This window comes from Podarcis bocagei, assembly GCF_964188305.1.
Source record: "Podarcis bocagei genome assembly, chromosome: 14".
NCBI classification, from domain to species: Eukaryota; Metazoa; Chordata; class Lepidosauria; order Squamata; family Lacertidae; genus Podarcis; species Podarcis bocagei.
Window position 1 is genome coordinate 50,611,555 of NC_138139.1, and position 27,687 is coordinate 50,639,241.

The 27,687-nt window shown below is 46.4% G+C and overlaps 1 protein-coding gene across 5 annotated transcripts in view; it reads right to left on the reverse strand.

The window, feature by feature from the left end:
* Positions 1 to 27,687, reverse strand: part of MPRIP (myosin phosphatase Rho interacting protein) — a 159,636-nt gene that overhangs the window by 108,282 nt on the left and 23,667 nt on the right. For all 5 annotated transcript variants that reach the window (XM_081169328.1, XM_081169327.1, XM_081169332.1 and 2 more), the window contains exons 2-3: positions 23,162 to 23,239; positions 21,023 to 21,088 (exon numbers count right to left, since the gene is read on the reverse strand). In XM_081169328.1, coding sequence (XP_081025454.1) covers positions 21,023 to 21,088; positions 23,162 to 23,239 — 144 coding nt within the window. The remainder of the gene's footprint in view (positions 1 to 21,022; positions 21,089 to 23,161; positions 23,240 to 27,687) is intronic.

The following is a 27,687-nucleotide window of genomic DNA, read 5'->3' on the forward strand; positions in this document are numbered from 1 at the left end:
GCCTTCTGGCGGTTCCCTCATTATGAAAAGTGAGGTTACTGGGAACCAGGCAGAAGGCCTTCTCGGTAGTGGCACCCGCCCTGTGGAACACCCTCCCTTCAGATTTAAAGGAAATAAGCAGCTATCTTCTTTTGAAGGCAGCCCTGTTTAGGGAAGTTTTTAATGTTTAATGCTGTGTTGTTTTTAACACTTGGTTGGAAGCTGCCCAGAATGGCTGGGGAAACTCAGCCAGATGGGCGGGGTATAAATAATAAATTATTATTATTATTATTATTATTATTATTATTATTATTATTATTATTATTATTATTATTATTATTATTATTACAGTGATTACTGCTTTCATTTTATGGCTCAATGGTCTCATTAGATATTAAAATGAATGTTAAATTGCTGTTTTAGGGGTTGTTTTCAAAAGTCTGGAATGGATTAATCCATTTTGCATTTTCTGTGGGAAAGAGCGCCTTGGTTTTGGAATGCTTTGGTTTTGGAACGGACTTGCGGAACAGATTAAGTTTGAGAACTAAGGTACCACTGTACTACACTGCAGCTGCTACGCTGAGTACGGGGTTTGACTAGATGAGCTGGAAAGGTCCCTTCTGACTCTCACGATTCTATTAAACCTGCAAGAAGAGAGGAACCCGGGTGCCAAACAAGCAAGGGGAGGCTGAGAAGCAGAGGTAGCAAAATCACCAAGGTGGAAGACCCCAGACAGCGGTTCTCAACCTGTGGATCCCCAGATGTTGTTGGACTACAACTCCCATCATCCCTGAGCTCTGGCCTTGCTAGCTAGGGATGATCGGAGTTGTAGTTCAAAAAGGGATACAAGAAAGGGAGACGTGAGGAAGTCGGGAAAATAAGTTAATTGAAGATGAGAAATTAAGAAAGAGGGAATTTTTGTTTTTTGTTACTATATGTGTTTTTATTTCTTTTTTCTTCTTCTTTTGATGTGTTTAATGTTTGTATTTTTGTACTGTATTGTTTTTTGTGATTTTGTACTTTCTTTGTCTTTGTATGCTTTTTTATTGTGAAAACTGAATAAAATATTTATGAAAAAAAAAAAGATCGGAGTTGTAGTTCAACAACATCTGGGGACCCACAGGTTGAGAAAGGCTGCGGCCTAGAAGACCTGTCCTTTTGGAGTCCCATTCCATGAACGGACACAGGCAATTTCAGCACCAGACTTTACACGCAGATTTCTATTTTCATCCTAAAGCTGTTTGGGAAATGCAAAGTCAGCTCTCTCATGGCCAAAACTTGCTGAAAAGACTAGTGTGTGTTGCTCAGAATACAGAAGGAGGTCCAGAGGGAAGGATAATCCGAGCAAGCAAGTTGGACAAGCCCCAAGGAGTCTACAAAAGCGGGTCCTGGACATTTAAATTCTGAATCATGAACTCAGCAGCAGCTGGCTGGGGCTTCTACATTCCAGGCAGTCTGTTATGGGAATTATTGTATGTACACACAAGCACACGTTCTCACAGTCATTATAAATTAAGCCTTTCTGTTTCGTTCCCTTTTTAAAATGTCAATGAGCTATGGGGGGGCATGGGGGGGGAGGTGGAAGTGGTTATTGGATCGGAGGCAAAGTTTTTATGCTAATCAGAAACCGAAAGGAAGAAAAATCTGGAAGCAGTTAATAGGATTCAATTCACAAGGGGGAAATCTGTTTGTGGTTACTTTTTTCCAGGGTATTTTTTCCCTTTCTTTCAAAGTTTTTAAACACACAATTTGGGAACAATTCGGCTGAAACTTGGGATGAGCCGAAAGGGTTAAACAGTTGTTCGTGATCCCTGCCAAACGGTTCATTTTTGGCTCCAGGATTAAGTAAACAGCTCTGATATAAAAAGCGGCGCTGGCAAAATAAAAGAAATCAAAATTTCTTTTAAAAAAGAGGAAAGGGGGAGAATCACCGAAGCTCAAAGGCAAAGAACTATAAAGGGTGAATGGCAATTTTTCCGTAAATAGCTGTGACAACATGCTCTATGAAATAACTGTGAGAGAGTGTGGGATGATGGGAGTCATTTCAGTGTCTCTTTAAATATCCCACCCGACCATAAAGAAAGCGAACGAACATAAAATTTAAAAACCAGGAAGCCATTTTGGGACCTATCCACAAGGTTAGTAAACTGCCGTCAAGGTTCACCAGACAATATGCAGATTACTGGTGTTACACAGAACTCCTGAGAGCATGGGACTCCTTGATCTCATGGTTGTGGGTTCGAGCCCAACGTTGGGCAAAAGATCCCTGGCCTTGCAGGGGGTTAGACTAGATGAGACTTGAGGGTCCCTTCCACCTCCACGATTCTTTGATTCAAGAAGAAGGAGGCGTGCCTTTAATTCTGAGCCCTGGAAAGTAAAAAAAAATGGCAGCTCTGTGATCCAGGAGTCTGCAAAAGGTCCAGTTGGCGCCTCATCCAGCTGTTTCGGACTACAACTCCCATCTGCCCTAGCGGAGTTGTGTTCCAACTCTGCCTTAAACTGATTCAAGCTTTTAGATATTTAACAGAGCAGCTCTGTTTGCCTCTGGACCAGGCTAAACATGAACAACTACAGAAACGGAACCGCGCCAATCCAGATGTGGCTCTTTTGTCGACTGCCAAGCCTCTCTCTTCGAAGCTGGCCTCTGCCCTGCCTGCCTCTCCTCCTTATTTACATTTCAACCCAAGTGTTACACTGGCTTTCTTAGCTCTTGCCAGAAAGAACCCCAGCCAGTTCCATTCCACCCTGGCCAAGCTCCCCTCCTGCTCTTCTGGTTGCAAGTCACCAGTGTAAGGGGGGGGGGGGAGGCAGGCACACCCACCAAGGCAAAACCACCCCCATACTTTTTGCGCTTAGGAAAGGGACAGGGTTCGCGAAGCGTGGGATGAAAAATTAAAAGGGAATTTTGGAAATAGCAACGGTGCTGTTTGCAAGGTAACAGAATGAGCCGGCTATGAAAATGGATGAAAACTAGTAGAAGGTTGAGATGGTGATCAAAGGAGAAGGATGAAGCAGTAACATCAGGAATTTAATGAAACTTTTTTTAAAAATGTATTAAATTCAAATAATTAGGATGGATTTGTTAAAATTTGCAAGCTAATAAAAATTAATATTAATATTAAAAAAGAAAGAAAAATTAACAGGTAAGATATAGCAATAGTAATAAAAAGAAATTGTTATTTAGGGGGACTGAATTTACCGTATTTTTCGCTCTATAACACGCACCCGACCATAACACGCACGTAGTTTTTAGAGGAGGAAAATCCGTAGGCATGCCACCCGTAGGCATTCCCTCCATAACACGCACAGACATTTTCCCTTACTTTCTAGGAGGAAAAAAGTGAGTGTTATGGTGCAAAAAATACGGTAATTCTAAATTATATTCTGGAAACGTGGGAGATTTCAAGGGGACAAAAAAAATGGATGTACTGTGCTATATTAGAAGCAAAAAAACTTGTTTTGATGAATTGGAAGAGCCGCAAAAAGATTCCACTGAGCAGATGGATTGATAATATGGACAGATCAGCTACATACGAATGAACTGCATGTCGATGCAAAATAACAATGGATAAATATGAAGAAATCTGGAACGAGCATTTAAGCGATAAGGCGGATAGTGGTGGGAAGTAGGGGGAGGAGAAAGAGGTGGAAAAATATTGTTGGAAAAGGTGTAGTCGTAGGTATACCAGTGTATTCAAATCTGAATTGTCAAATTGTGTTATTATTGTTATTGTGTCTTCTGCGGTTGATGCTTGTATCAAAAAAATGATTAAACAAATAAAAAAAATAGAAACAACACCTAAGCAAATCAGGATGAAGGCTTGCTGTTGCACAACATCCCTGCAAAGACATTGGAACAGATGTTCCATGAAGACGGGGCAGTCTAACTTCCGTGTGAGCTTTAGGCGAGCAGATCAGAACAAATTATAAATAAAGTCGGCCATTTGGGGGAGCCCCTTCTGTGCAAAGGGAAGAGTCAAGCCCCACTGATCTGCTGTGCTTTTGAATCTGGATGCACTTGCCCCCCAAACATCATCCCAAAACAAAAGCCTGGGTTCCCTGTATCAACATGTTGAGTTTGGTTGCTCTGGCAGCATTAATGATGCCTCAGGGGTCCTGCAATTCCATACGGGCTCAGGACATGGGCGGTCAACTGGGACGGGCACTGTATGGGCACCTCGGGAATCCCGTGCTTTAAAAACAAGCCAGCAGGTTTCTAGACCTCAAGGCTTAAAGAGCAAGTGTTACTTTAACCCCATGGCCATTACAAGTTGTGCTACTAAGAGCTGGGGGGGTCAGAGAGATATCTGAACCATCTGAATCTGAGGTTGGGGGAAGCAACTGAATCCTTGTGGGGGTTTTGGGGGGGGGGCAGAACACAACCAAGAGCGGCAACACAATCTTGGTGAGAAAAATGGTAACAAAGGGAAGAGCCGACACACCATGTGCTCACACAATCTTCTGCAGAGAGCCTTTCCCAGGCAATATATATCTTTCCTCTTTTGCAAAAGGGGGAAGGGACCGGGATAAATCACCCACCATCTTTCTCTACTCCCCCTCCTCTCTCCCAGGAATTCATCTGAAAGCGCAGATTCCCAGCTGCTTCTCTAGCCATATGTGGAAAAAACCGTCTCATCATCGCAGCCTCCTTTACATCATCCCGAGTCTTTTACGCAGGTTTGCAGAATGCAATGAAAAATGAGCCGGCCTCAATCTCCCTGGCTGCTTACCATGGGAACAGGATGCTCGGCTGGGCTACAGATTCCCCATCTCCCCCCCCCACACACACACCCCTGCCTCCAACCACAGCTGCAGAAAACTGGAGGCGGGGAAAGAGAATACAGCCTTTGTATAACCAGCTGCGTCTAGATCTGCCTTCTAGAGAGAAAGAAGCCTGCCTGAACAAACTTCGCTCACCTGAGGCTCCGGCCAGAAGCGCTGCTGGCAAAATTTCCACTAGGTATCTATTTATATAATAAAACAACAACAACAACAACAACAACAACAACAATTTATTATTTATACCCCGCCCATCTGGCTGAGTTTCCCCAGCCACTCTGGGCGACATAATAATAATAATAATAATAATAATAATAATAATAATAATAATAATAATAATAATAATAATAATTTATTTATTTATACCCCGCCCATCTGGCTGAGTTTCCCCAGCCATTCTGGGCGGCTTCCAACCAAGTGTTAAAAACAACACAGCATTAAACATTAAAAACTTCCCTAAAGAGGGCTGCCTTCAGATGTCTTTTCAAAAGAAGATAGCTGCTTATTTCCTTTAAATCTGAAGGGAGGGTGTTCCACAGGGCGGGTGCCACTACCGAGAAGGCCCTCTGCCTGGTTCCCAGTAACCTCACTTTTCATAATGAGGGAACCGCCAGAAGGCCCTCGGTGCTGGACCTCAGTGTCTGGGCTGAACGATAGGGTGGAGACGCTCCTTCAGGTATACAGGGCCGAGGCCGTTTAGGGCTTTAAAGGTCAGCACCAAATTGTGCTCGGAAACGTACTGGGAGCCAATGCAGATCTCTCAGGACCGGTGTTATGTGGTCCCGGGCAATGTGGGTTAAACCACAGAGCCTAGGACTTACTGATCAGAAGTTGGCAGTTCGAATCCCCGCGACGGGGTGAGCTCCCATTGCTCAGTCCCTGCTCCTGCCAACCTAGCAGTTCGAAAGCACGTCAAAGTGCAAGTAGATAAATAGGTACCGCTTCGGCGGGAAGGTAAATGTCGTTTCCGTGTGCTGCTCTGGTTTGCCAGAAGTGGCTTAGTCATGCTGGCCACGTGACCCGGAAGCTGTACGCCGGGTCCCTCGGCCAATAAAGCGAGATGAGCGCTGCAACCCCAGAGTTGGCCACGACTGGACCTAATGGTCAGGGGTCTCTTTACCTTTATATATTTAGATGCAGGCTGCAAAAGGGATGTGCAGCTAGGGCTACGTAAGGCAAACACTGCTGTTCGTGCCGCTGAGGAGAAAACAAGTTTTCAGGAAAAGATTTCCAGCGCATTGTTTTCCCACAAAGAAAAGGAAAAGGAAAACCATGTGGCAAGTTCATTAGCAGCAGTGGAATATACAATATTAGACCAGTTTGGCAATGTCTAGGTCAGGCTTAGGCAAATTTGGCCCTCCAGATGTTTTTGGGCCTACAACTCCCATGATCCCTAGCTAACAGGGCCAGTGGTCAGGGATTCTGGGAATTGTAGTCTCAAAACATCTGGAGGGCTGAGTTTGCCTATGCCTGGTCTAGGTTTTTAGCTTTGCTTACTAAACGCAGGTGAAACAAACATGCTAAATTACATCGCTCTGCAGGGCATCAGAAAATTTTCTATTGGCAATTCTATTACACTTCATTTGTTTTCTATTTATTTATTTAACTTGCGTGATGCTCTTCAGCCAAAAATCGCAGAGTGGTTTGCAACATAAAAATACAAAAGGAAAACAGATAATACATAATAAAGGAAAACAAAGGAAAACAAAAGAATAATCACCCCCTCCTATAGGAGTGTTAGAAACTCAGATATATAAGCTAATTGCCAAACGGCACTTTAAACCTAGGTCACGGTCAACACAGCAGAATGTCTAGGTGCCAATATTTTGCAATGAAATTATTCATTTAGTTTCTGTACCGTTTTACAACACATTAAAATTTCAACTAAAACAATCCAGAATAAAACAAATTCAAGCTTAAAGGAAAATATTTCAGATTCCGTTTACAATCAGAGTCATAGCTGCACCTACATTTAAAGCCCATTGTTTCCACCAAAGATTTCTGGAAAGTATAGTTTACTCCTCTGAATCTGTATTTTATTTTTCTTTCCCTTTTTTATTTAGATTAGTTTCTTTTATCTTACTGCATTGTGAAAAGGTTATTTATTTATTTTAAAAAGAAACTAGTTTACCCCTCAGAAAACTACAATTCACAGCACCCATAACAAACTACAGTTCCCAGGATTCTTTGTGGCGGAGCCATTCACTTTAAAGAAATATATGGTGTGGATGTGACCCAGCAGTGGGGAAACGATGGGGTTTCCTTTCTATATGAAATCATCGCCCCCTGCTTCCAAAAATAGACAAAACACCCCACATGCTGACCAACCGAGGCCCGGCACATCAGTCACGAGAGACCCGAGTTCAAATCCTGCAGTGCCACCGGGTTCATCCTCTGCTCCTGCCTCTGATTCTCGTAAGAGGTATGGGGAACCGCAAGACGGCTTTGCAGCCCAGCCTTCCACCCAACCTGATGCCCCCTTCCAGATGTTTCGAACTACAACTCCCAACAGCTGCAGCGCCCGCTCAAGCCTCTGCTCTACCAGAAGGCCTTTTCCAGGCAGCTTTGCACCCTTCGGGGGTCTGCAAATAAAAAGAAAGAAAGGGGAAGGGGCAGCTGGGCCAGGAGCAGGAATTGGCAAGATGGGAACATCCAGTGGCTGTGAAAAGGAGTGGGTTGGGCCACACCCTGCGCATTCCAGGCAGAGGCCAATACTTTCTTGAGGAGCCGGCCTCCAGCTCCACGGCAGATGTGACCTCGTCAGCAGGATGGCGGCCCCAGGAGCTCAGCGGCGCTCAAGACATCCCCAGACAACTTGTTCAGATCAATGCATCTCATTTAATGGAAGAAGACGAAAGCAACGAGAGCGAGAAGCTATAAGGAGGCCGAGACCCCTCATGAACGTCTAAGTCCCAAATCAATACCAAACAGGATGGGGTTTTACAGCAGTTGCTCACTTCCCTAAGAGTTTGGCGCACGTGCAATTCATGCTTAGCAGGTTACGGTCTCCAGATAATAATAATAATAATAATAATAATAATAATAATAATAATAATAATAATAATAATAATAATTTATTTGTACCCCGCCCATCTGGCTGGGTTTCCCCAGCCACTTTGGGCGGCTTCCAACAAAGATTAAAAATACATCAAAATGTCACACATGAAAAACTTCCCTGAACAGGGCTGCCTTCAGATGTCTTCTAAATGTCAGGTAGTTGTTTTTCTCTTTGACATCTGATGGGAGGGCGTTCCACAGGGCGGGTGCCACTACCGAGAAGGCCCTCTGCCTGGTTCGCTGTAGCTTTGCTTCTCACAATGAGGGAACCGCCAGAAGGCCCTCGGAGCTGGACCTCAGTGTCCGGGAAGAAAGATGGGGATGAAGACGCTCCTTCAGGTGTACTGGGCCTTTGAGGCCATTTAGGGCTTGAAAGGTCAGCACCAACACTTTGAATTGCGCTCAGAAACGTACTGGGAGCCAATTGCATGAATTTCTGGAAGAGCCCAGGAGATGGGCATCTCTAGGGTGCAGGAGTTCACAATCTGTGCTTGCACCCACGTTTTGCCAGTTATTTGCAACTCAACATCTCACACACGACAATGCAAGTTGATTTTACATGACACACACCAAACCCTCATATTGTGACCAACTGAGGACCAAGAGGCATGAAGTCAACTAAGGAAGATCTGGGTTCGAATCCCACAGGGCAGAATGCCCCAGGAAGGACAACACAGCCTCTCCAGGCCTGATGTTTTCTCCATGCCTGGTTTCTCACTCTTTGCACAACTCCAAGGAAAGCCTCATGCTTGCAGCAAGCTCGGACCTCGGGAGCAGGTCTTGCGCATCGTTTGGTTTCCTTTCCAGGTAATACTGGCTTGAGACTGTTGCTTAACGGCAAACCCTGGTCAGTTAAACCAGCCGGCTTTGTTCCCCGTGGTTCAAAGGTGGCTTAGTTAGAATCTGAAAAATGTGTCGTTAAGGTAAAATGGGGTATATGCAGGATAAATGGTTTTGAGGGTGTCTGTAGAATTTGTACTGTTAAAAAGGAAAGGTGTCAAACCGTCACAAGAGGTGCTGAAATTCTGGGAGGTTGAATAGTTACAATGGCTTGGTTTGGTGATGGGGTGCACATTTTTATTCTTATTTATTATTATTACTTTGTCAAAATAAAATTAAAAAGAGATGTACAGAGCAATCCTAACCATGTACACTCAATGAATAGGTATATGAGAACTTTTCTTTACAGCAAATACTAATATCCAAGCATGAAAGGCAATTGAAATCGTTAAGTGATTAGAAATTATTTTGCATTGGTTGATTTAGGTATACAGTGGTACCTTGGGATGCAAACGGGATCCGTTCCGGAGCCCCATTCGCATCCTGAATGGAACGTAAGACGCGACAGCGCATCTGCGCGTGTTGCATTTTTCTACTTCCGCGCATGCGTGTGATGTCATTTCGAGCATCTACGCATGCGCAAGCAGCAAAACCCGGAAGTAACGCACTCCGTTACTTCCGGGTTGCCGCGGAGCGCAATCCAAAAGCGCTCAACCTGAAGCACATTCAACCCGAGGTATGACTGTACTTTCCTTGCTTGCTTAAAGTTTCCTGAGTTATAATGCATGATATAAATAAATAGTGCTTTAAGTATTAAAAAAAGAAGAAGAATCTGAGCACAGTTTATCTTAAACCATCCTCTCTGGTTTGGACCCAACACCAAACCTGGACTCTTGCAGCCTTTTTCCTGGCTCATGCCACGACAGCACCCGAGCCAAAGGCTTCTTTAGTCAGGCTCATTCCAATTTGTGCATGTAGCCCTAAACCCGCTGCAAAAAGCACTTTGCATTCACGTGTTTCAGGGGTGGCGAAGAGAGGAGGAAGCTACCTTCCTTGCAAAAGAACAAGCCTCCGCTGGCACATGAACCCAGCGGCACCAAAGTCTCTCAAAACTGCAGCTGTGCAGAGGCTGCCCAGCATGCTGAGCTTGTGCACACAGTTTGATGCCCGAACTTTTCCACCGTGCGCCCAAAACGCGCAAGGAGAGAGAAGGGAGGTGTTGGGGGCAAATTGCCAAAACCAAACAGGGAAGCACTTGCCACAAATCAGCCAATCGTGCTGTGGGTTTTCTGGAAATTTTTTAATTGGGAAAGTTTTCCGGAGGGAAATTCCCATTAAATTTACCCAATGCAAAATAGGCTCATCCGTACTGGAAAAATTTCGGGGCTGATGGGATCTGTAAGCCCCAAACTTCGGGAAGGGCCTAGGCTGGCAGAGGTCGCCCTGAAAAGTCACCTAACCTAGAGCCTTTCTTTTGCTCGTATTTAGCAAACAAAGCTAAACTGCCAAGCTCACCTGAATGTTGTGCTTGCAGCTGGCACCCATTCATTGTTTGCTAACGAGCTTATGAAACAGAAAGTTTCCTGCGCAGGATTTTTTTTTTGCGCTGGATTAATTTCCTGAAAATCTTCCGCCCTGCAGCACTGAAACCAATTTTGCTTTCTCAAGCAGCAGCAGTCTGAACTGTCCAAAGAGGAGGGCAATCCCTTCTCCATCGGGGGGGTCCAACAATCCTCTTGTGTTCTTGAAGACAACCTCACGCAAAGGGGCCCAACTGCGGCCCCTCCAGATCCCTCCATCTGGCCCTCGGGGCTTTTCCCAGACCATCCCCTTCTTCTTAAGCCGGCAAGCAAAAACTATGCCTCTTATATACTTGGGTGAACAACTGTTGATCTGCCCCCCTTTTGCCTACAGACCCCCCAACAGCTGGCACGTGACCCCAATCTGCAGCCTCAAGACACATCTGCCAAGCAAGGGCCCCGTCGCTCCACCCTACTTTATAAAACAGGGGGGAAATGACTAGCCAGAACCAGAGACCCAGTAGCCACTACCCAGGTTTCTGTGTTGTCTACTGTTTGCCTTTGCCCTGAACTCCACCATGAACAGGTGATGGGCTAATTTCTTCCTAGCCCAGACTAACCACATTTAGGATCCAATTACAGTGGTGCCTCGCAAGACGAAAAGAATCCGTTCTGTGATTCTCTTCGTCTAGCGGTTTTTTCGTCTTGCGAAGCAAGCCCATTAACGGATTAGCGGATTAGCGCTATTAGCAGCTTATCTGCTGATCGGATCAGCTGATAAGCGGCTTAGCGGTTTAGAAAAGGGGGGGGAGGAAAAAAACCCAGCAGGAACTCGCAAGACATTGTCGTCTTGCGAAGCAAGCCCATAGGAGATTCGTTTTGCGAAGCACCTCCAAAACGGAAAACTCTTTCGTCTAGCGAGTTTTCCGTCTTGCGAGGCATTCGTCTTGCGGGGCACCACTGTACAACAATCATCTCCTCCCTGTTTTTACGGCAAAGCTGGAACGTTGACTGAGGGCTACTTCCTCTGGGAATAAATGCCTCCCAGGGATAGAAGGGCAAGATTTTGTTCACAAGGAAAAACAAAACAATTCCTGCCCGCCCCTCTGCCAACGAAGCCGAAGGTTCTCATTTCCTGGGGGAGAGGGCAAGGGAAGTTTTCTTCTTCTTCCCCTCTTAAGCATACAGAATGCAAACATGATGGCTAACTAGCCGCACAGATGAACCTTCTGACCTAGTTATCCACCAGCCAAGGAATTCATGCCTGAGGATAAACATAGATGGGTCCTTTCCTACCTACGAGAAACAGTACGCAGGAAGGGCAGGAGTGAGCGAATGCAATGCATATTAAAGTGGTGCCTCGCAAGACGAAAAGAATCCGTTCTGTGATTCTTTTCATCTAGCGGTTTTTTCGTCTTGCGAAGCAAGCCCATTGACGGATTAGCGGATGAGCGCTATTAGAGGCTTTTAGCGGCTTATCGGATCAGCTGATAAGTGGCTTAGCGGCTTAGAAAAAGGGGGGGAAGGGGAAAAAAACCAGCAGGAACTCGCAAGACCTAAATCTTCCAATGTTAAAAACCAAAAATCAATACCAGCTGTAAGATGAAACCATTAAAGGTAGAAATCCGAAATCAGGAGGGAAGGAAGTTGATGTTAGCAAATGGTTGTATGTGTTTTTTCTTTTTTCTTATTTTTTCTTCTTTTTGTTAACTCTTTTTTCTCTATTCAATGTTCTTTTAATGTGTAACGTTTCCCTTTGGCTGTGTTTCTTTGGATGTGTATGATGAAGAAAACTTAATAAAAAGCATTTATATAAAAAAAAAAAAGACATTGTCGTCTTGCGAAGCAAGCCCATAGGAGATTCGTTTTGCGAAGCACCTCCAAAACGGAAAACTCTTTCGTCTAGCAAGTTTTCTGTCTTGCGAGGCATTCGTCTTGCGGGGCACCACTGTACAGCGATCGCCCAGTTAAAGAAACATTACCAGATTCCTCAGCTAACCGTCCTGGTTCTGCATATGGGTTGAAAACAAGAAGCAAGAAGATTCCTGCCCTGTTGCAGCAGGGGTGGGGAACCATTTTCAGGCAAGGGTTTTCGCTAAGAACCGAAGAAGAGCCCTACTGGATGAGGCCCAAAGCCCACCAATCCCAGCATCCTGTAATCACCGTGGCCAAGCAGATGACCCTGCAAGCATGTCCCGAGTTCAAGAGCAGCTCTCCCCCACCTGTGATCCCCAGCACTGCCTCCGTCAGTGGAGTAGCATCAAAGCCGCCATAACTAATGGCCATTTAAAGCTTTGTTTTCCATGAATTCCCCCTCCCCAACCCCCTTTTGAAGTTGGTGTCCATCACGACATCTTGTGGAAACGGTGCAGAATTGGGTAAACTGGGGAGGGGGGTGTTAAGTTCTACAGTGATTTTTTTTAACCTCCCCCCCCCCTTTATAAACTCACGAAGAATTATCTGGCCCCTGCCATAACTCCCTTCCTCTCCCAGGAATGTTGGAGGAGAGGAGAGACCAGCCCACCCCAGGGCTCAGTTCCGCAGCTCATCCATCTCCTTCCAGAACCATCCGCACCGACGTTCAGAGTGACGTCATTTTTTTTGGAACATGCATGAGGAAATTTAGGCCCCCCCAGGCGGGGAATGAAAGTCTCTCTCTTCTTCAGAGCAGGTGTGGAATCAGATTTTGGGGGGCTGGTTCAGGACTGTCAGTTCTCCAAACCCAATTGCCTTCGCATCGAGCCAAAGATGCTTTCTGCAGAGATAATGCCCAGTCCCCCCCCCCTGTTAATTCCACCCCTCCCTCCATTTTCTAATGTGCTGGATTCAGAAGCACCTTTCTCCTGACATACACAACCCCAACCCCGCAGATAAGCTATTCCACGTGCCTTAAGATCTACTAATCTCTGCACTGAACCAAGATGGGCCCTTCCAGGCGGCCTGTTTATTGAGGAAACCATCCCGATCCGATTCCACAAAACTTACAGGGAAGTCAGACCGCATCCTGCATTTATTAAGCATCTCTTTCGACTTCTTTGCAGTGGGGGGAAGAAAATAGCTTTCACCCCTATTTGTTTGCGGTGCGTATGCCTAACAGTTCATCTTTCATTCATCACAAACTTTTCAGCACATTTTCCTAAACACAAAAGGTCTTTTTTAATTAAAAAAAAATTGATTTTTTTTGTGGTTGGGGGCATGGATGGTGGCAAATGGATTGAGATTGACTCCCAGCAAGACAGAAATACTATTTCTGGGGAACAGGGGGGCAGGTAGTGTTAGGATATTTCCGTTCCACCTTAAAAGGGAGCAGGATGTTTGTGTCACAGCCTGCGTATTTCCTGTGTTCACAGGATGTTTATGTTTCTATTGCTTTCGTTCTCTCTGTGTTGGAGACACTGACACAGGCAGTCATGTCTTTCTTTGTTCTGATCAACACTGAATAAAACTTGTAAATAATGCTCTCCTGAGTGCGACTTTTGCTGTGCATTATCTGCTGATAGAGTGTGCATGAGCTCTGGAATGTGGCAAGGTATTTTCTAGAAACTCATGTCGCTAATTGCTGATACTGCGTGCCTATGGGAGATCGATGGATCGTCCGGCAGACAGCTTGGGGCCATGATGGACTTTGTCTCCCTGGCAGTATCCCAACAGGTAGGTGTGGGCCTTTTCTGTGGCTGCCCCCAGAAGATGCGATTCCCCCCCAAGAGAGGTCAAACGGGCTCCCTCTTTGATTCCTATTCAGGCTGCTAGAATCTAAGGAGCAGGCGACGCTGTGTTTTCATGCTGGTTCTTAATCCGTCTCAATGTATTCTAACTATTGCTTTTCGTCAGTTTGTTTTTTATGACTTTGCATTTTTAAACAATGCTTTTAAATGTTGTTGAGCCACCTCAGATCCCAACTTGGAAGAAAGGCAGGATAAAGGTAAAGGGTAAAGGGACCCCTGACCGTTAGGTCCAGTTGTGGCCAACTTGGGTTGCGGCGCTCATCCTGCTTTACTGGCCGAGGGAGCCAGCGTACAGCTTCCGGGTCATGTGGCCAGCATGACTAAGCCGCTTCTGGCAAACCAGAGCAGCGCATGGAAATGCCATTTATCTTCCCGCCAGAGCGGTACCTCTTTATCTACTTGTACTTCGTGCTGTCGAACTGCTAGGTGGGCAGGAGCAGGGACCGAGCAATGGCAGCTCACCCAGTCGTGGGGATTCGAACTGCCGACCTTCTGATTGGCAAGTCCTAGGCTCTGTGGTTTAACCCACAGTGCCACCCACGTCCCATGATATAAATGCATTAAATAAATAAAGCCAACAATCCCAGAAATACTAATAATAATTTTAAAAAACGACGCAGGAATTGATTTGCACTGCCCTGATTATAGTCCCCGGTTGTCCTCCTCTGAATTCTGGCCAACCAAAGGAAGTAGGGGGGAAGTTTGCAGCTCGACCTCCCCTGCCCTTCGTTTTACGCGCAAAGCTGTTTTCCAGAACTGCAAAGGTGAGGCAAGCCTACTCCCCTGGGCCACCAATAACTTTGTGCCAGTAAATTCACCCCCCCCCTGTTCTTTTCCTAGTCAATTCCGCTCCGAAAGTGGAGCTTTTTTCCATATGCGAAGCAGGAGTTGACAGCAAACAAGGATAAGCAGTAAGAACTTGAAACAGGCGGAGTGGGGGAGGCGGTGGGCGTGGCCCCTTAGGTGCCATCTTCACTCCATGGTTGAACCCCCATCGTGTGGGGCAGATTCACACCTTACATCGTTCTGCCCGGACACTGAGGTCCAGCGCTGAGGGCCTTCTGGCAGTTCCCTCACTGCAAGAAGCCAAGTTACAGGGAACTAGGCAGAGGGCCTTCTTGGTGGTGGCGCCTTCCCTGTGGAACGCCCTCCCACCAGATGTCAAAGAGAAGAACAACTACCGGACTTTTAGAAGACATCTGAAGGCAGCCCTATTTTGGGAAGCTTTTAATGTTTGATGCATTACTGTATTTTAATACAGTCATACCTCTTGTTACGTTTGCTTCAGGTTAAATCTTTTCAGGCTGCATCCGACGGTAACCCTTTCCGGTACTTCCGGGTTTTGCTGCTTGCGCATGCGCAGACACTCAAAATGATGTCACGCGCATGTACAGAAGTGGTGAATCGTGACCTGCGCGCGCACAGACGCAGGTTGCGTTCTGCTCTTGTTGCGAATGGAGATCCAGAACGGATCCCGTTCGCGACCAGAGGTACCACTGTATTTTGTTGGAAGCTGCCCAGAGTGGCTGGGGAAGCCCAGCCAGATGGGCAGGGTCTAAATAATAAATTATTCCTATTATTCCTATTATTCCTATTTTTATTATATTACATTTAAAGGTCATCCAATGCACATTTAAAGCGGGTGACTTCCCCCCCACTCCGGGAACTGCAGATGGTTAAGGGGGCTGGCAACTGTAGCTCTGTGGGAGAAAACTATAGTTCCCAGGGTTCTCTGGAAGAAGGCACAGAACTGTAGAGTTGGTAGGGGTCACAAGGACCATGTGTTTTCACTGTTCATTGGGTGTGCTTTAAATGTAGAGTGTAGATCTGCCCTTTGTCTTTGAAAACAGAAAGTACATTATCAGTTCCATCAGGGTGGTCCAACCCATAGTCGGCCCTCGGCTACATTCAAGAAAAAAACACCATGAAGTCTTTAAAATGTATTTTTTTGGTGTCGTGTGTTGTTAACAAAAGCGCATACATCCGTTTATTAAATTTGTTTCATAATTGAATATATTAAATCTATTATTTGTGTGAATACATTAAATCTATTATTTGCATTAACTGTGCATATTAAAAATATTAAATGTAAATTGCAAATACTTTAAATGACAATGTGGAAAGTTAATTCAGTGTGTGCCCCCTGGGTTCTGTGTTCAAAGTCCTCTTGCGGCCCACTTGGTATGAAAAGTTGGACCGTCCCAAATTACCGTATTTTTTGCACCATAACACTCACTTTTTTCCTCCTAGAAAGTAAGGGGAAATGTCTGTGCATGTTATGGAGGGAATGCCTACGGGTGGCATGCCTACGGATTTTCCTCCTCTAAAAACTACGTGCGTGTTATGGTCGGGTGCGTGTTATAGAGCAAAAAATACGGTAGATTCTCTGACGCCACCAACCCCTTTGTGGGGTTATAATATGACTTTTCTGTGCTGTTTAGTCTATTTTTTAAGTTGCTTTATCAATCAACAGAAGGTGGCTGCTTTGTAACTGTTTTACCGATGATTTGTTAACTATTTTACAGAATTTATGTCGTAATTGTGATGTTCTGCTATGTTGTTATTTACCGCATACAAGCCACTTTGTGACTTGAGTTAGTGAAAAGAGGCACAGAAAGATAGCACATGAAATGGAAATGTTTCTGTTTTTTCCCTGTCCTGCTGATTTCGTGCCGTCTTGGCTCCTGGGCCTTCCAAGGGATTTCTGCCCTGCTCCTTCTTCCTCCCAGACCCCATCCTCAGCTGTCTCCCCATTGTCATTTCAGGAAATATTATCCCAGTGAAAGCAGCCAGGTTGCCTGGAGACAGGGAGAGAAATGTACGGCGCTCAAACCCGGATGATTAAAAGGATCTGGACGAAGTTCCAGAGCCCCAATTTGCAGATCTGAGAGTTCTTTTTCATACGGAGCCAAAATGCGGCTCCTTAAAGGCAGGGAAACAAACAAACAGACCTCAGAACTTGCGAGGGAAACGGAGGGAAGGTCTTGTCTTCCAGCACATCCCTGCGCTTGCTCCAAAGCAGCCAAAAGGGTGTGGCCTCCCTTCGTTACTGCAGCCTTGCAAATAAGTCTGCAAAAGTTACTAGCCTGACTTACCGCAACGTAATAACAAGAATTACCTGTGGCTCAACAGATTGCTTGACGAAAGAACAAAGCGTCTCTGCCTGCCTAGATCAGAGTCCTCCCAACCCCAGCAGAGCAAATGTGGTTATTTTTTTAAGACAAAACAATGGCATCATTATTGCTCAGAATGTTTAGCATATTCACTCCACAGGCATCAGCTCAGCAATCCTTCCAAGCAGCCCTGCAGGGCCGGCCAAGGTTATTATCCGCACAGCACAGGTAGAAGGGCCGAGGGAAGGAATCCAAATTGACAGCTTCATGGTCACCAAGCCCACACAGCAATAAAACTTCCAAAATAGGGCATCTGTGGAAAAGGGCACCAAATCTCAGCACATGCCAACCTGGTGCATTCTTTTCTTGAGTTTTAAATTATTTTATATTTACAGAAACAACATATCCAAGAAACACGGAGGTGCTTCTTCAGATACAGTGGTACCTCAGGTTAAGTACTTAATTCGTTCCGGAGGTCCGTTCTTAACCTGAAACTGTTCTTAACCTGAAGCACCACTTTAGCTAATGGGGCCTCCTGCTACTGCCACGCTGCCGGAGCACGATTTCTGTTCTTATCCTGAAGCAAAGTTCTTAACCTGAAGCACTATTTCTGGGTTAGCGGAGTCTGTAACCTGAAGCGTCTGTAACCTGAGGTACCACTGTACAGCCTTATCATCCTTTGCTTCAGGTGCTGCTCACATGGTCCATTATTATTATTATTATTAATTATTATTATTATTACTATTATTACTATTACTATTATTACAGCCATACCTCAGGATGAATACGCTTCAGCTTAAATATTTTCGGGTTGCATTCCACGGCGACCCGGAAGTAACGGAGCACATTACTTCTGGGTTTTGCTGCTCACGCATGCACAGACGCTCAAAATGACGTCACGCGCATGCGCAGAGGCGGCAAAATGCAACACGCACAATCGTGTCTTACGTTCGCTTCAAGATGTGAACGGGGCTCTGGAACGGATCGCGTTCACATCCAGAGGTACCACTGTATTTCTATACTGCCCTTCATCCACAGATAACAGGGCAGTTTACAATGCAGGAACACAAAAATACACAGGATAGGACCAAACAAAAGCAACAAGCCCACCCCACACTGGCCCTGATATTAAGTTTATATTACAAACATAGAACAAGATTCTCCTGTGTTTCCTGGCAAGGCTCCTGGCCTTTTAAGCAGGCTGAAATCCAACAGGTGCCGTTTTCCTTGGAAAGTCAAATAACAGGGAGTTCCCCCACCCATGTGCGCTGTGCCTCTTGAACTTCTGCCTGCCAAGCAAGCTGTTCCAGGAATAGTAAAATAAAAACATCATAATAATATGCCGTTTTTAAAAAAATGGGAAGCTAAAATGCACGTGGTTCCCCCGCCCCAAATTAATGTTATTACTTCTCAGTGGGGCAGGAGAGAGAGAATGGCTGATTCCAGATTGCCAGCGAACAAACAAAATGAACAGGTGGGTTTTTGTTTTTTTTTAATGGTGGAACTGTGTGATCCCTGTAATGTCCACAAGTCGTGCATTTGCACGTAGCATGCTGGCAGCTGTGGCTTAGCAATCAATCCCTTTTCACAAGAAACTCTGGGAGTTGCTGTTCTGGGAGGTGAATAGAGGCCTCCTATAAACTCTCAGCACTAATGACAACAACAACTATTATTATTATTATTATTATTATTATTATTATTATTATTATTATTATTATTATTTTATTTAAGATTGCCATACTTCAGAAAGTAAAAGCCAGGACACCCTGAAAGTTGTTGAGCATTTTTTTTAGGAAGACCCCCAAATAGCTAAGCTTTTTTTTTACATACAAACCCCTGAGTTATTGAGCTTCCCCCCCCAAAAAAATGACAACCCCCCCACACAATTTTTCAATTGACTAGAATTTACCCCAGACATCAATTCCACCTTTGAAATCCCGGTAATGTCCAGGAAAATCTGGATGTATGGTAGCCCTATTTTATTATTTGTAGCCCACCCATCTGACTGGGTTGCCCAAGCCACTTGGGGAGGCTTCTAGCAGATACAGAAACATAACAAAAACATTCATAACTTCCCTCTACAGGCCTGCCTTCAGAGATATTCTAAAGGTTGTACAGTTACTTATCTCCTTGACATCTTAGGGGAGGGAGTTCCAAAGGACGGGTGCCACCACCGACAAGGCCCTCTCCCCGCTTCCCTGTAACCTTAACAAACTACAGCTCCCAGAATGCTTTGGGGGAAGCCTTGATGGCCTCCTAGTGCTTTAAATAAATGGCGGCTCAGCTGTTTTGGGCTACAACTCCCATCGGCATGTGATGTGATGCCGTCACATTTCATGGGCATGCAGATGAGCAAATATGATCATAGAATCATAGAGTTGGAAGGAACCCTGAGAATCGTCTAGTCCAGTCCCTTGCAATGCAGGAAAATTCAGCTGTCTCATACCAGGATCAAACCTGCAACCCCGGCTTTTTCAGCATCACGCTCCAACCCACCGAGTTATCCATGCTTTGCTATACAGCGGTACCTTGGTTCTCAAACTTAATCCGTTCCAGAAGTCTGCTCCAAAACTAAAGCATTCTAAAACCAAGGTGCACTTTCCCATAGAAAGTAATGCAAAATGGATTAATCCATTCCAGACTTTTAAAAACAACCCCTAAAACAGCCATTCAATACGAATTTTACTATCTAACGAGACCACTGATCCATAAAATGAAAGCAATAAACAATGGACTGCAGTCACACAATCAGTCAATCAGTAGCTGAACTGGGTTCTGCACAGTCACAAAAACAAAACAAAAAGCCGCAAAAACAACAACGCAAAATAAATAGCAAAAACAGACGGACCTCAGTGTAACACTCAAAACAGAAGCGTGGCACTCAAAACGGAGCACGTTCGGCTTGCGAAAAAAGTTTGCAAACCGGAGCACTTACTTCCGAGTTTGCAGGGTTTGAGTTCCAAGTTGTTTGAGTACCAAGGTACCACTGTATTATGTTATGAGCAACTGGCTGGGGCTGGTGGGGGTTGTGACCCCAAACACAGCCACTTGCGGAGGCGTAAATTGTAAGCAGCCACCTGGGGTAGCAGAAGACCGAGTGACCACTGTGTGACTCAACCGTTTAAATTAAGCCCAGGCTTACGAGGCAGAGTACAGTATGCTGTCTAGCTCTGCCCAGACACTCCCAGAACGGCAGAATAAACACCAAATCCCTAAAGGAGAGCAGGAAACACAACCCCAACGCCACATGTGGCCGGCTGCACCCACTACTTAAAGAAAACAAAGCTAAAAAAGAACAGAGACCTGTCAAGCCACTTTGGGATATGAAGGCGTCACCCAGAGTCAAAAGGCTCTCCTCTCAACAGCCGCCCACAACAGTTATGGAAGAAGTAAGTGGGGGGAGAGAGGGACGGATCCAGCTCACAACGTGCGGAACGACCAGGGAGGCCTGTCCATATCCCGAGCGCGGCACCTCCACGAAGGAGAATTGGGAGCACGCGCAACCCAGAACACACCGTGGCAGTTGCGTAGCGTGGGGGGTGCAGGGGGGCACGGCCGCACCGGGCGCAACATCTGGGGGGGGCGCTGCTCGCACTCTCAGCTCTCTGCCCCTACCTGGCTCACTCACTCTCTCTCACTGCAGTGCTGGCTGTGCGAATCCGATCCGAGCCGCTGGGTCGCCGCCCACTGTGGAGGGGGTGGGTGCCAGGCGTGCGGTGCGGAGAGAGAGCGAAGGACTATCTGGGGGAGGGACAGTGCAGCGGCCGCCCAGCGCAGCGCTGAGCGCGGGAGAGAACCACACCATCCCAGCCCAGGCAGCAGCAAGAAGAAGCTGGCAGCGGCGGCAGGTTAGGGGGCGCAAATTACTTGCCTTGCCCCGGGTGCTGACAACCCACGCTACGCCACTGCACCATGGCTGTGCGGAAAACGGCAAAACCCGCGGCTGACTCAAATTTGCCTCCCAAAGCTGCCCCAAGTGTCTTGGGGTGACGGCCCACAGCAAACCCACTAAAGGAGGAGAGGCATAAGAACATGACAGCTTTCGCTTTACCCGCCAAGGGCCACTCACCATCTCGTCCAGGGCGTAACGCAGGAGGCCGTGCTCGTAGAGGATGAAGAACCGGCGCTGCCATTTCTAGGAGAGAGGAAAAGGAGATGTGAAAAGGGAACACATGAAACTTTGGACTGAGAGGGATCCCCCTCCCCCTCGCATCTCTGTCAGGAGCGCACCTGCCCTCTTCCCCTCGCAGAGCCACAATTCCCAGAGTTCCACAGGAAGAGAGGATAATAATAATAAATAGTAATAATAATAATAATTTATTTGTACCCTGCCCATCTGGCTGGGTTTCCCCAGCCACTCTGGGAGGTTTCCAACAAAGATCAAAACATACATCAAAATGTCACACATTAAAAACTTCCCTGAACAGGGCTGCCTTCAGATGTCTTCTAAAATGTCAGGTAGTTGTTTGTCTCCTTGACATCTGATGGGAAGGCGTTCCACGGGGTGGGTGCCACTACTGAGAAGGCCCTCTGCCAGGTTCCCTGTAGCTTTGCTTCTCGCAATGAGGGAACTGCCAGAAGGCCCTTGGCGCTGGACCTTAGTGTCTGGGCAGAACGATGGGAACGGAGACGCTCCTTCAAGTATGCTGGACCGAGGCCATTTAGGGCTTTCAAGGTCAGCACCAAAACTTTGAATTGTGCTCAGAAACGTACTGGGAGCCAATGTAGGTCTTTCAAGACCGGTGTTATGTGGTCTTGACAGGCACCCCCAGCCACCAGTCTAGCTGGTGACCAGTCTAGCTGATAACCCCTCTGGGAACTGTAGTGCCGCGAGGGGAACGAGGGTCAACTTTCAGCAGCCTTCACAAACTACCAGATTCTTGGGGAGGGGGGAATGATCACTGTTTAAAGTGGCATCATACTGCTTTAAATGTGTGGTGCGGATATCGCCTTAGAAGCCAGGTGCAAAGAGAAAGGCTCATGCCGGCTTAGTCAGGGCTTAATCCAGATGTCTCGGTTACCAGCAGAGAGGGAAGTGATGCTTGGAGGAGAGGCACTCTGCCCTCCACCCACAGATTCACAAATGTGGGTCGGCCGGAGGAGTCAGCCGCTATTTGTGGCGATCGCTGACCTGGTCCTTCCCCGAGAAGGAAGGTGCACCCTGCAAACACTCAAAATGCAGTGAGAATCTCTTTCACCACTTCTTAAGTGTCTCCCAATCCTTGTGCGAAGAAAGAGACTGATTTGCCACCCACTCCCCATTCAGTTCCCTGCGCAGGCCTCGAGGGGGCAGCTTGAATTCCTCCCACCTAGCCTCGAATGACAGTCCTTGCCATCCCTGACAGCTCTGAAAACTCAGAGGAAGTGAGGGACAACCAAGACTTTTGTTGGGAAATACAAGACAGGGAAGTTGTCAATGCTCTTAATTTTTCCTTTTCTTTTTAACTGCACCTAAGGGACGCGGGTGGCACTGTGGGTTAAACCACAGAGTCTAGGGCTTGCCGGTCAGAAGATTGGCGGTTCGAATCCCCGTGATGGGGTGAGCGCCCATTGCTCGGTCCCTGCTCCTGCCCACCTAGCAGTTCGAAAGCACCTCAAAGTGCAAGTAGATAAATAGGTACCACTCCGGTGGGAAGGTAAACGGCGTTTCCGTGCGCTGCTCTGGTTCGCCAGAAGTGGCTTAGTCATGATGGCCACATGACCCGGAAGCTGTCTGCAGACAAACGCCGGCTCCCTCGGCCTATAGAGCGAGATGAGTGTGCAACTCCAGAGTCGTCCACGACTGGACCCAATTGTCAGGGGTCCCTTTACCTTTAAGCCACTATAACTCTGCACCCAAGCAAAACTGCACCACATTCCCTGTTTAATTTAGGCAAAACCGAGCAGATTTGCATACTCTCCTCCCTCCTCATTTTGCATAATATATTCCAGTTTTCGCTACCCTGACATTTTGCCCCGTGACTCCTGGAAATCTTATTCCGCTACCTCTGAGATTTCTTGTTTTTCAAACATTGGAGCAGTCATAAGGACTAGAAACTTGGCTGTGGGTTTTGTTTTTGCTAGGGGAGAACTGAATTCTGTGGCTAAGGTCCTATCCTACACTTCTCCTTCACTCCTGCTGCACTCAGTTCACCCGGCACCAGGCCACCTGGGCTGTGACTATCTTTAAACGCCCCCCCCGACTCAGCAGAGGGACCCCCATCCTTACCCGAGAGCGGTGCACGGGATTGTCAAAATCAGTGCCTTCCGGCGCCAGCAAAAGCCATCCACCATAAATGGGCTTGGCCTGGAAAAGAAGTGGAAACAACAATAATAAATAATCAGCCTTGTTTGTTTTCTAAGAAAGGTACAACTGGGGGGCATTGTACTCAGTGACGCAAATGACAGCAACGGCCCGCTATGGGAGCTGGCACAGAGCCCTGGCTATTTGCAGGGCAGAAGAAACCACCGCAAAACTCTATATATGGTCCATGGCTCATTGCCAGGGCATGGGATTTGCAGGCAGAGGACCCCAAGTTCAGTGGCTGGCGGAATCTCCCATTAAAAGGATCTCAGGTGTGGCCTTTGGATCTCCTTTGGAATTACAGTGTGGGGTTCTGGTCGCTTCACCCCAAAAGGGATACTGTAAAGTTGGGAAAAGGTTCAGATAACGTGACACCAAAATGATCGAGAGAATGGAACGACTCTCCCATGAGGAAAGGCTGCAACTTTTGGGACTTGCTAGTTTAGAGAAAAGGAGTTAGTCTAGAAAAATGAGTTTATAAAATTATAGATGGCCAGGAGGAAGTGTGTAGATTGCTCAGTCTACAGTGTTTCCCAAACTTGGGTCTCCTGCTGCTTTGGACTACAACTCCCATCATCCCTAGGGAGCAAGACCAGTGGTCAAGGATGATGGGAATCGTAGTCAAAAAAGCAGACGGGGGACCCAAGTTTGGGAAACACTTGTGGACGTCTAATGAAGCTGAACACTGGAAGATGCAGAACAGGTAAAATAAAGTCCTCCTTCACCCAGGGCAGAGCTAAACTTTGGAACTCACTGCCACTGGAAGCAGTGATGGCCACTAACTCGGATGGCTTTGAAAGAGGATTGGACAAATTCATGGAGGAGAGGGCTATTGATGGCTATGCTCTGTGCCCGTGGCCAGAGGCAGGAACGCTCCCGGATATCAGTTGCTGGAAACCACAGGAAAGTTGCTCTTGTGTTCGAATCCTGACTGTAGGTTTCCCCTTGGCCACTGTGAGAACAGAATGCTGCCTAGATGGGCACTGGCCTGACTCAGAAGCCTCTTTTTATGTTCTTATGTTCTCGAGGTACAAGGACTAAGTTCATTCTCCTTTTCCCTTTCAACAATCCCCATGGCACGCAGTTTTCCTCCCCATACTAAAGTGAGCCTGCAAAGGAAGCCTAAAATAATTCCACATTAATAAACAGAAACCAGAAACTCAAGGAAGACGTCATAAACGCTTGCAGTCTTTTAAGATTTGGAAATCTGAAACCAAGAAGAAAAATAACCAGGATACTTTCTTTTCGGAACTGTGAACCATCAAAATAAAATCTGGATTTTTTATTTATTAAAAGCAAACGTGAACTTCAGAGAGGATTTAGCAACACCTCAACATACCTGCTGTGCAAGTAGAAGATTTCACAACATTAAAAAAATATGCACACGCACACAATCTGTCTCTCCATATATAGATACATGGGGAAAGTGTTTGCACCCTAAATGTATAAAACAAGAAAATCACGGGCAATTTTAAAAACATATTTCTTAACCCTCCTAGCATCACATGGTTGGCTGAGGGCTGATAGGAAACACTGAAGTTTCCCCCAAAAAGGCAAAAAAAATATTGTGACAGGGGAGGGAAATGTAAGGGGGAACCCTCCCTCCAATAAACAGTCTGATAAGGATTGCTCAAGCTAAGTGAACACCCAAAACGACTGTTGGGAGGCGGTGCTGAAAATGGGAGCGCACAAATGAAATGGAGTCTCCTGAAAGAGCCTGGCTGGCTGGCACCTTGCAAAGAAATACTCCACGCTGCAACATTTTGTTGCAGGTCTCACTTGTGGGAAATAGGGTAAAGGCACATTTGACAGCCATAAGAGGGCCTTGAAAGAAATGTTGGTAAATAAAACCTGCTCCATCTTTCTTTCGAAATATACAATGCTCATCTTTCCCCTGATCCAACACACTCCGGGCCCGATTCACACATCCACAGACATCGCTGCATTTCTTAAATCAGGCACGTCCTAAATCTGTTTCGGGGGCCTAATCCGGCCTGCTGGTTGATTTAATCCCCATGACAATATATGTCCTATGGTAAAATCCTAAAAAAAGCTCAATAACTTTGGTCTTTGGTCGGCCCTCACACATGTTCACTCCATCAAATCTGGCCCTCTTTGAAAAAAGCTTGGGCACCCCTGTCTTAAATGAATGTGTGGACTGACTAAATTGAGCCAATGCAATTCTGGGCTGCATCAATAGGAGTATAGCATCTAGATCAAGGGAAGTAATAGTGCCACTGTATTCTGCTCTGGTCAGACCTCACCTGGAGTACTGTGTCCAGTTCTGGGCACCACAGTTCAAGAAGGACACTGACAAACTGGAACGTGTCCAGAGGAGGGCAACCAAAATGGTCAAAGGCCTGGAAACGATGCCTTATGAGGAACGGCTAAGGGAGCTGGGCATGTTTAGCCTGGAGAAGAGGAGGTTAAGGGGTGATATGATAGCCATGTTCAAATATATAAAAGGATGTCACATAGAGGAGGGAGAAAGGTTGTTTTCTGCTGCTCCAGAGAAGCGGACACAGAGCAATGGAGCCAAACTACAAGAAAGAAGATTCCACCTGAACATTAGGAAGAACTTCCTGACAGTAAGAGCTGTTCGACAGTGGAATTTGCTGCCAAGGAGTGTGGTGGAGTCTCCTACTTTGGAGGTCTTTAAGCAGAGGCTTGACAACCCTATGTCAGGAGTGCTCTGATGGTGTTTCCTGCTTGGCAGGGGGCTGGACTCGATGGCCCTTGTGGTCTCTTCCAACTCTATGATTCTATGATTCTATGAACGACCGGTGTGTCTTGAGGTGTTGTGAAGGGAAGGAAGAGATCTGTCTGTGGCCCTGGGATTGCAAAGCCCCACTCTGTACACCAAACACACACGGATGGAGCAAGCATGTGCGAATCGGCCTTAAATGCGCATGGATGAGGAACCCTTTTCAGTGCCAGGGACACATTTCCTTCCAGGAAGCACATGACAGCAGCAGGAGTGGTTGGAGCCATGAATGCAAATTCTACCTTTGTACAGTTGACTCATTTGTACACACACGCACACACAAACTTTCCCCTCTGACCTCCACCCAGGTGAGGAAGAGGCAGTATCAGAAGTTCGAGGACACAGTCCAGCATGGCAAAAATATGTGAGGAGGGTGTGGCCAAGAAGCAGGTGTGGCCTGGAGAGGGCCAGGCAGAGGGTCCTGGAGGGCCACATTCAGCCCACGGATCAGAGGTTCCTCACCACTAGGCCACATTCACACCACAAGATCACAAGGGACCTTGAGGGTCATCCATCCAACCCCCTGCCATGCAGGGATCTCATATAATAATAATAGTAGTAGTAGTAGTAGTAGTAGTAGTAATAATAATAATAATACAGTGGTGCCTCACAAGACGAAAAGAATCCGTTCTGTGATTCTCTTCGTCTAGCGGTTTTTTCGTCTTGTGAAGCAAGCCCATTGAAGGATTAGCGGATTAGCGCTATTAGCACTATTAGCGGCTTTTAGTGGCTTATCTGCTGATTGGATCAGCTGATAAGCGTCTTAGTGGCTTAGAAAAAAGGGGGCGGGAAACCCAGCAGGAACTTGCAAGACATTGTCGTCTTGCGAAGCAAACCCATAGGAAATTTGTTTAGCGAGTTTCCCGTCTTGCGAGGCATTCATCTTGCGGGGCACCACTGTAATAATAATAATTTATTTATACCCTGCCCGTCTGGCTGGGTTTCCACAACCACTTGGGTGGCTTCCAACAAAATATTAAAATACAATAGTCCGTCAAACATTAAAAGCTTCCCTAAACAGGGCTGCCTTCAGATGTCTTCTAAAAGTCTGGTAGTTGTTTATTTTCTTGACATCTGGTGGGAGGGTGTTCCACAGGGCAGGTGCCACCACCGAGAAGGCCCTCTTCCTGGTTCTCTGTAACCTCACTTCTCGCAATGAGGGAACTGCCAGAAGGCCCTCGGAGCTGGACCTCAGTTGGCTGAACGATGGGGGTGGAGACGCTCCTTCAGGTATACTGGACTGAAGCATCCATGACAGAAGGCCATCCAATCTCTGCTTCAAAACCTCCCAATGAAGGAGAGCCCACCACATCCCAAGGGAGTCCACACACACAACACACATACAAATACGCAACTGTCATTCACTACCAACTGGCAGAAAAAAAATATTTTGCCTCTCACTCGCAATTCTCCTTCAGATTTGCAAGGCAGATCTGGTTCGGCAGCTCTTCACTCCACAACATTTAATTTGTTTTACAGTCTAACAGGAACTGTGCTTCCAGAATGTTGCCATCAAACAGCAGGAGTGTGCAACATCCAGAGTCCCAAGCGATTGCGTTATAAGAAAGTAAGTTGCTAGGCCTCATGAACTGTGAGGGGCATTGCGGGAAAGGGGATGGGGCAAGGCCTGGGGGGAAATCTCCAAGAGAACGAAAACAGAAGCGTACAAATCGGGGCGAAGGTATTT